General features: G+C 40.2%; 1 protein-coding gene across 1 annotated transcript; it reads right to left on the minus strand.

Moving 5' to 3' along the window:
- On the minus strand, positions 1 to 1,777 carry LOC141911581 (glutamate receptor U1-like). Its single transcript, XM_074802567.1, has 2 exons — positions 1,756 to 1,777; positions 1 to 764 (listed from the first exon to the last, which is right to left on the minus strand). The coding sequence occupies exons 1-2, from the start codon at positions 1,775 to 1,777 to the stop codon at positions 1 to 3; spliced, it is 786 nt and encodes a 261-aa protein (XP_074658668.1).
- Between the last annotated feature and the right edge of the window lie 8,480 nt (positions 1,778 to 10,257).

Raw genomic sequence — 10,257 nt, forward strand, 5'->3', positions numbered from 1 at the left:
CTAGATTTGTCCTTCGTGACGACGCCTTCTATTAATCATAATTTCGACCAGAGCGATGAAATACCCGCTTACAATTCCGAACAACAGATAAATCGCTATCCCCGAGTACGTGGTTAGTTCTAGAGGTCGGAACACCCCCGGCCCTCCTTCCGATGAGCCCCTGGGCCGTTCAGCCACACCGTCACAGTCCTCTCCCCACCAAATCCTTTTCAATTCGTCAATTTTCCCGCTTTCTATAAGTTCCAAAATCGCCAAATTGATCAAGTGTAAATACTTGGATTCGATGGGCAACGCGAACGCCAAGCCCGGCACGGAGCGGATATCACTGACGGCCAGACCCTCGCCGCCACAAGGCCAACCTCGTCGTTTCATGTGATACCGCAAACTGGCGCCGTTGTCTACCAGCGCGAAGGATTCGAACCCTACCCTACTCAGACCGGACTCGATAGATTTCGATAGTAGGGTCGGGTGCTCCTGCATCTTGGCGAATACGCGGCCTAGGCGACTCGTCTCGTATCTATAGGCGCCATTTCGGTGCATCTCGCTACCCGCAACCATCCCGTATCTGAGTCCGGGCACTTTATCGGCGACGATGTCGTCAAAACTGGGTATCGCGTAGGTCTTTATCCCGACCGGTTGTTCAGCTTTTATCGTGGCGTACTGATTCAGAAATACGATATAAATCGAAAAAGTAGCTACGGAAAACCCCCACCAGGTGGTCATCAGAATTCGCGTCGACCAATTCGAAGCGTGGTCGTGATTGCCTGAAAATAATAGACAAAAAGGAGTTTTGATTATTCTGTATCCTATTGCGCATGCTCATACTTTACTCAAAAATGGTAAATTTTTCAATCAGAATTGTGGTCTCTAGGGTCCAGAGGGTTAGGGTCTAAAGAGGGCCCAGAAGGTTAGGATTAGAGTTACGGGTTAGGAGAGACCCCACTAGTGCACGGGCAGCGGGTAATCCCTGGTCTAGGGTCATTGTAATAGGGTTTGTTAGGGTAAGGCCATAAATAGTGAAACCAGTGCTGTTCTGGTAGGTTGCCTCATGGCTCAGTGGGTAGAGCGTTATGCTTGCACGCCGGTGCTTTTCAGATCGAGACCCTAATTTTCACAATTCTCTTAGAATTTTCTTAGTCCAGTCGATTCGCGCATGCGCACTAGACTGGGGTACATGCAAAATATAGAATATTCTAGGATAGGCTACAACTTTTTCATGTGGCAATAGATTATGGAAATAGCGTTGTTCGTGATGGAATCTGCAAAAGTTTCATGGACTGAACTACGGGTCATAGGTGTATGAACGGGTTACATCATTTAGAGGCGTCAGAAATTTGGGTAACGCCAAAATATGGGTTGCCCTAAAGTTTAGGGTTAGTGTCGACAAGACCAATAGTTTGTAGAATTCAAATTCCATTATATTGTATTCCTATTTAGTTTTTTCTTGCCATCCACAATGTTCATTTACATACCAACACATTCATATAAACAAGTTTTGTTCAGCACTAACCATAGATCGGAGCGCTCAATGTTTTTTGCTTTACGCAAAAACAATGTCGGAAACTGCGTCATTGAATTGAAGTCAAGCGTTACTGGTCAGGCGTGTCTTATTCGCCACCGGTTACACTCATAAATGACAACAAGTATTATATATCATATCTAGTAAACAGGACACCATTTTTCACTCGAATTCCGCGACGAAGCGCCCGTTTCTAACAACAAGAAAGTAATCGTATACCTAGTAACACGTTATACCTTGCAAACTGATGCTGGACATAGCAAACCAGACGCTGTCCCTGAATCGTTGCTCTTTCTGCGTCTCATCATCGATTTTCTCTTCACCGCCGCCGTCTGCGTCGTTTTTAGAATCGGCGCCTGTCGCCGGTTTCCGCCGAGTTCCCGCGAAGTGAACGATGTACTTTAAACACGTCAGAGCCACGACGAACTACAATCGAAACGAATCGGGAAAGATTTTTTTTCAATTAATATTGAGCCGTATAACCAATAAACGAACCCAGCCCATACGACCCAGTTCCGGCACGTTATCGATCGAATAATCACCGATGGAAAGCTCGTACGATTTGGATCGTATATCGGGATCAAAATCTTTTATTTGAGAATATCGATGATTGAATTGAATTGACCGGCAACCAGTTTAACCCTCTCAAAATAGTTATCAAAATATATCAAATATAAAATAAGAGTCATGAAATATATCTAATTAGATAATATTGATGACTTAGTTTCCATCGACTCGCACAGAACCATTCATATAACGCATATTAGGTATCGATATATGTAAACATATTGTAACAATTGTTTTTTACCGGGTCAGGAAAGTCTAAAAAATGTTTCAGTTCGTCAGACTTCGTTGAAACATTTCGGACTTGACTTTTTATTACTAGCGCCTGGATTTTCTATCGCATTTCCATTTGAAATTTGAATCAAGACTTGAATGGTTCGATTCCGAGGGCGATTCAAATTACAAATATAAAAACCGGGTCGAGAGAGCTCTGTGAAAGTACTCGTGGCATAGGAGAAATTCCCAGAGTCAAGTATCGGAGCCGATTTTTTGCAGACACGTGGGAAAATATTTGACACCATGCTAAAACCTGATACCAAACGTCAGTAGCTACGTCGGTATCGTTTTTGCATTTGAGATAGAAATATGTCATCCCTGGGAATAGTGACATATTTTCACCTTAAACTATGACATTACAGAATTTGTCATCGAGATAGAAACTTACGACGAATACGGAAACCATGATCAAAACCCAAACTGTGGCCGAGAACGGTTTGAGAAAATAAAGCAGGTCGACACCGCCGCCGGAAGGGATCAGTTTTACGCGGGTCACGTAAGCTACGCTGTCCGGAAGTATGGTCTCTGTGAATTGAACGACTCGGTTGCGACGACTCGTTATATGGATCGGACCCAGGGCCATGTCCGCTTTCTAAAGAACAAAAAAGACGAGAACAAAAAAGTTAGATTCCGCTCATGTCGTTGTTGAGATTATTAGATCGCGTGTAATATCAGTTTCCGTCTATTTTTTACGTATTTGACTGTGAATTGATTGGATTCTTAGCAGATCAGGCCTGGGAAAACAACAACATACTTATATGTGAATTAAGTCATGGAATAGTCGAGGAATAGTCGGGGTAAAGGAACTCAGATTAAAGTGGCCACCCTGTTTAACTCTTATGATGAGTCAATCGTCTGCCAACTAGAATTACCTCGTTCACTATTTGACCGACCATACCGGTCCAAGTCCTGTTGACCAGTTTACCGACCTGTCCATCTGCCATCAGCTTTATCTTGTACTCGAAATTATATTTACGAGAAATCTCGTTCATAACATCGATCAGAAATCCTTTAAATCCCGCCGGCGAATCTGTCGTCTGCTCAGTCGCCATTACGAACGGTTCTTTCTATTCAAAAAAAAGTATAGCAAGATTAGGCGGTGATAATCGTTTATCCATCGAGGATAAGAAAAAAATGAAATGTGTTCTGGGATTTAAAGAGTTTTGGTCGCAGTTTCCGTTTCCGTGGTTTTCGATAAGGACTTTTAGGCGTATGACCTGCATGACTATAACTCTACATTCGAGAGAACTGTGGCCTGGTTTAGAACCCGGTCCCGCAGCTATTGTGGGTTTAAGTTGAATTAAGTCAAATGACCGTGTATCGATCTGGGCCCATAGGGTTAAATTAAACCTCAACAACTGTAGAACTGGATCCAGAGTCAAATTAAACCCATGCAACTGTGGATAGATCCAGAGTCAAATTAAAAACCCACGCAACTGTGAAACTGGGTTCAGAGTCAAATTAACCCCGCACAACTGTGGAACTGGATCCAGAGTAAAATTAAACCCACACAACTGTGGAACTGGGTGCAATAAGATATTAACAGTGGAGCTGGGCTAATTATGACACACACCCATTTAATTAAATAAGCCAAGCAAATTGATAAAGCTTGAATAAATTGACGCACGCCAATCCAATAAGTCATATTCAATAAGTTTTACTACGTGAGCAAACGTACCAAAATGGCAGTGACAGTTAGTTTCGGTATTACAGATAAATCATCTTCTTCGGCTGCTGCCGCTGCGGCTGTCGCTTCTGCAACCATTAGCGGCAATATTCCTAAAATAAGGAATTGATTAAAGCCTCTTCGCGAGATGACTGAGTGAGATGATTAGTATCTTCTCACGGCTTCGATTTATGAATAGTTGTACCACTCACCGGTGCTCGCTAACAAGACGAAAACGCAGCCGATGACAACGACGATATTGCTGTTGCCCATTTCGAACCTATTCTTTGACGCGGAGACGATAAAGTACACCGAACGATTTTGGAAATAAACAGGGATTGTCAAAGTTGGTTTCAATAGACACGTTACTCTGATATCGATAAAGTGGAAAATGATGATAATAAAATTTGATAGTGCTATAGCGCAGGTGTCCTAACAAGAGTGAGGTCAGATGCGTTCCAAATTTGGTATAACCCTCAACCTATATAGTCAGCCAGCCAATCATGGAAAATTCGACGATCACGGCATTTTTTGTTACAGCTTGGCATCCGGGCTCATTTGATAGCATAGTATCTGGGCTATCATGTGTGGTGGATGCCTTTAACAATTTTTTCGTTTTTTTGGCCTACAGGGGGCGTCAAAGTCAGACATTTTGAAATTTAAACATCTTCATTTTCATAACTCTGTTCCATGTATCGGTCATCTCTCCCACGGGAGAAGTAACATCCGAGCAGCTACTAGGCGCTTAGGATCATCTATCAGAGCAGGTACCCATTTACCACAAAAAACCCACAAACCCACGAACCCACAATAAGAAACTACTAGAAGAGATCTGACGTCCCGACTCAAATCTATATGAGCCATTTTCTAAATCTGGATAAGCTTAAAAACAGTTAGCTTATTCAAATTTTTTAGCTATTGAGTCAAGTTTCAACCATTTATAGGCCTACTCTGGAACGGGGGCCTGGTATTTCATTTTCATCGCAGAAATAAAGTCGATCTATTTCGATAAGTATAGGCCTACCAGACCCCAACTCCACAGTTCTCCTCTTAGGTTTTTTACCATGCACTCCTAAAGAGTCCTAAGTTTGACCTTAAAGTTCAAATTGGTTTACAGTGTTTCAACCGCAGAACCGACAAATCTTAACCGTGAACGGAAGTGGAATTTGTCTATTTTCAAATATTCTTCGCTGCAACTTTTGTGCTACAATAAGCGGGTCTAGTTCCGCACAGATAGGACCGAGGCTAAACCACAGAGTCATGAAATAAGACCAGCACGGGCCCGGTTAAGTCAAAAAATCGTCGCGAAAAGCTGGCTAATAGATTGGCTATACAACCAAAATGAGCTTAGACTGGTCTTAAGTTGTTAGATTAGCTATAGAACCAAAATGAGCTTAGACTGGTCTTAAGTTGTTAGATTAGCTATAGAACCAAAATGAGCTCAGACTGATGTTGTTGTTATACGTATTAGCTGGTATAGAACCAAAACTTCTAAAAGCCGCAAATGCACATTAGAGCCCAAGAATCTAACCAGAAAATCCAAAGCGACGTGTGAAAGTCTCTCCAATGTGGAACTGACTGAAATCCTCACACTTCTACTACTAAATCCGACAAACTCGAGAATATGTATCACAGATCCGAATACCTTCGTTCGATGCCGCACTATAGACGCCTATATATCATTATTTTATGATACATAATTACAAGAGAAAGTAATGCGCACCCCAAACGTTCAGATTATTAGCCTAGATACAATGTATACTTTTTGACACTAATAGATTTGTGTCAATGAACCTAAGCTTTTTACTCGTTATTTGAGGGTATAATCAAAGCATAAGTTCCCCTGTAATGAACTATTAAGTTTTTTATTTGATGTTGCCAGTGCAGGATCTCGGAAAACTAAAGCCGGTCCCTTATTTCTTGCTCGAATGGAAAATTGAAATAAAACATCTTTTTCGCTAGAATTCCCCGATGAAGTTTATTACATTGAGTGCAAATCTCAGCTGTAATATAGTTAGCATTGTTGACGAATGGTGGCAGCACTTCCTGGCAAATGTGGGAATCCATGAATCCTACTGGGACCGTCTCATAGATATGACTTAGTTATCATTATTAACGAACCGTGACAGCACCTCCTGGGTCTGGGTTTAACAGCCGATATAGCTTAGTTGGGAGAGCGTTGGAGCGAAGATCTAAAGGTCCCTGGGCGATCCCGGCAGATATATTTTCTGGCTGGGATATATTCCTGTTGAATTTTGATATCATTCTTGTCTATTTATTTCAGTTTTGTAAGTTTTGATATTTTATTGTATATGCATGTATATTGTATGAACCGCCTTAAACTTAGGGGAATAAAAGTTTAATCTAACCCAATTTCAAACTAATTCTATTTATATCTAGTCAAAATAAAGTTCTTTCTTCAAAACATAGAAATCTGTGAACCCAACCAATTTTCCATAAGGGCCATCTCTGTGGTTTGGCGACCCTTTTCTTCGTAGCTTCGGGTTTACCTGGAACATCTAAGCAAAAACAGACTCCTGGGCACGATGCCAACCGGATTGACAGTGGAATTTTAGAATACCATCTTTAAATTTCATTCCTGCGACAACCGAATAAAGTCAAACGACGAAACAATTCTAATATTTTACTTCTGATAAATTCTTTTTATTTCTCTAACACAAGATCGGATTAAATTTGAATGTTCCACAGTTCCGGTATATATCATTACCATTTCAAATCATTTTCGTCGTTACATATTCAAATAGCGTAGTCTCTTGAACGCGGCGCGTGTCGGCAACTGCCATCATTGTTGTAATAACTATATAATATAATCACATATGATTACTATGGAAACTGTAAAAAATATACACCTGTGGGGCTAGTTTCCCGAGCTGGCTGGCGCGCACGAGTGCTACGCGCATTTTTGCCAAAATACCGAATTGTGCGCAAAGATTTATGCGGTATCGACCAGCAGCTAAGACCTGCCGCACCCCTATTAGACATTTTATAAGTACTTTCTAAAACTGTTCAGTACTTCACCTCAGACATTTTTAATCGAAAATGAACTACAGGTACATGTACAAACACCAGACATTATATATTTTATCGGTACACTTTCAAAAACTGATCATCCACACTTCAATCAAAAATGGTGAATGTCTAAAGCAATGCAGCGGTTTATTGGCCGCAGATTGATCGACGCCTGCACGACACAGAACACACGTTGCACCGCTAAATACGCGTACGCAAAAAAAAACCAAACCAGCTTTTTTTCATACATATAATTTTCAATATGTACAGATACATTCTTTCGTTATTCTCAATACATTTTTACAATGTACGAAACGCGTACGTTCAGTATGTGAACATACAGGTTTAGAACGCCCAGATCTCTGCTAGCTGTACAGCCCTTCGATAGACATTCCAGGCTAAAGCCCTATCAAAAAGTTTTTAGCCCTTGGTGCGGACTTAAGCCCTCGAAAGGCTAGTCGGCTCACCAGGTAACCCGGACATCGCCTAAGGCTAGACATCATCTCGGCATGGGGCTGCAGTTGCTCAAAAGTTTGTTAGAGATAAGTGTAGTAACGGTGAACTTTTAATTGTCACGATGTCAACTATCCACTTTTGAGCGACTGCAGCCCCTGGGCCCGGTTTAATAGACTTTTAACCTGGTTTAACTAACTTTAACCTGGAGGCTAACTTAATTCATTTTCAATTGAGTTAACCCCGGGTTAAATGTAATACCTGTCTATAAAACCGAGCCCTGGATTTTTTCTCCGGGCAGCCCAGACCTCATGTACAAACACCAGACATTATACATTTTAGACCTGGATCTCTGCCGAGATCACACCTCGACCTGGGAGTCGATTTTCAGTCAAAGTTCAAAACAAAACGTTTCACAGAATACAGTTTACTTGCTACGATACATTGTACAGAATACAGTATACTGGATACAATACATTGTACGAAATACAGTATATTCAATACAATACATTGTACTGAATACAGTATACTGGATAAAACATTGTACTGAATACAGTATACTCAATACATTAACATTCTACGACTTTTAAAGGATAATCGGACATATTTTTTGTTACGGAATTTCATAGCGTTTTCATTCATTTTTTTTGGTTTGTTTTTCGTTTAAAATAATTAATTTTCTACCTCTCTACTCTCGCTACAAACTTCCGAATGACGATTGGAACATCGTTTCGTCTTCATTTTCGTATAAAATTTTTACTACAAAAAACATAACTTTGAAAAAAGGGCCAAAAAAGAACAAGTTATACCTAACACATGCCATCGAACGCGCGCATACGTACATACTACGATACGGAATCGCACAAGCAGACTGGCTTTAAAAAAAAAAACAAGAAACAACACAAAAATATATAATAATAGCGCTTGTCTCATTACAAAAACGACAGTTCAACGATTAACAAATTAAATTTCAGCTTTAGTTTCGATATTGATTAGCAGACAGTTTCGCGCAGTAGACTCAAATCTGTTACTTGGTAAAATTCTACCCCGAGTTGGTGTCAAATACAGAGTAAGAGTTTGTGAAATACAGTAGACTCTGTCTCTTACTGCGGTAAAGTTGAGACTGGTAAAATTCTACCCCGAGTCGGTGTCAAATACTGAGTAAGAGTTTGTGAAATACAGTAGACACTGTCTCTTACTGCGGTAAAGTTGAGACTGGTAAAATTCTACCCCGAGTTGGTGTCAAATACTGAGTAAGAGTTTGTGAAATACAGTAGACTCTGTCTCTTACTGCGGTTAAGTTGAGACTGGTAAAATTCTACCCCGAGTTGGTGTCGAATACCAGAAAGAGTTAAGTACAGTAGACACTGTCTCTCACTGTTGAGTCTGGTAAAACTCTACCTAAAACTAGCGCGCATACCCAACATTAGCAACTTTTTAACGCCCACCTTTTATGTCACACACGAGAAAGAAAAAATATTCAAAATTTCCATTTTTAAAAAGTATCAACGTAATAAATTCAATCACAAATTATCCAAAATTAGCACAGACTTCCAGACGCACGTAAAATAATCCGTTAAAACCCGACCGTTGAATCAAAATTACGAATCGCCAAATTTATGCGGACGCACGCTCCGAATAAGCAGTACACTTAGTAGACTCCGCTCGAGTCGGATCAGATCAACTTGGAGAGAAATGTTTTTCTCAGAGTGATAACTTTTCGACTTGGACAATCTTCGTCGTCGATGTTTTTAAACGATAATCCGAAACTTGTTTTTAGGGAAAGCTTACTTTTACGGTGCTATAATGTCTCTTACAATTCATGTTCTTACAGCGCTGACAACCTCTGAAAAGTGCTCAGTTACGAATCAATTTTTTTTCAGTAACATTTCATTGAAATATGAAAGAAAATGTTCAAATTAATTAGTAATCAACAGTAAGACTCTCATTAACGTCTTTTATATTTCTGTATTAATCAAACAAATCGAATCAGTATTTCTTGTTATAAAAGAGTAACAAAATACTAAAAATCAGTAACAGTTGCCAGCTCTGTTCTTATTGTATTTTAACAATTCTATGACCATCTATCCCCGAAATATTCTTCGAGACGCTGTACACGAAAAATACAACATCCGCCTCGATGATATCGCTCTCAAGTCGCAACGTAAGTCAGACTCGAGCGGGGAGTGTACTGGAGGAATTCAACGCCGCGTAGGTGGAATAATATTTGCAGGCGTCGACGGAGACGTATAAACCATACGCGACGACAAAAATATATAAATTTCTGAACAAATCCAAGCAGCAAACTTATTATGATTATGATTATCATATTATTACCGTTCATAAAGTGTGCGCGTAATTGTTATCATAAAAACACGAAGCTGCCTAAACTAATTTTTCGCCCGGGCTCGATAAGCAGCCTGGAACCTGCATCCCAATCAGACATAAGATATTTCATTTTCCAAATTTTTGACCATCCACACTTCAACTGCGTTCAGAACTTTGCCCAAGACATTTTGTATTGAAAATGAACTACAAGCACCGGACATTAGACATTTTATCAGCACACTTTCAAAAACTGATTGTCCACACTTCACATGTGTTCAGAACTTCAACTGAGATATTTTCAATTGAAAATGAACTATAAACGCCGGCAAAAATTCATAAAGACTAGTCTTTATGAATTTTTGACATCAGACATTTTACCAGCACATTTTCAAAAACTGTCCAAGCTTCGCACGACTTCAAA

Source organism: Tubulanus polymorphus, chromosome 10 (genome assembly GCF_964204645.1).
Source record: "Tubulanus polymorphus chromosome 10, tnTubPoly1.2, whole genome shotgun sequence".
In the NCBI taxonomy this organism is placed as follows: domain Eukaryota; kingdom Metazoa; phylum Nemertea; class Palaeonemertea; order Tubulaniformes; family Tubulanidae; genus Tubulanus; species Tubulanus polymorphus.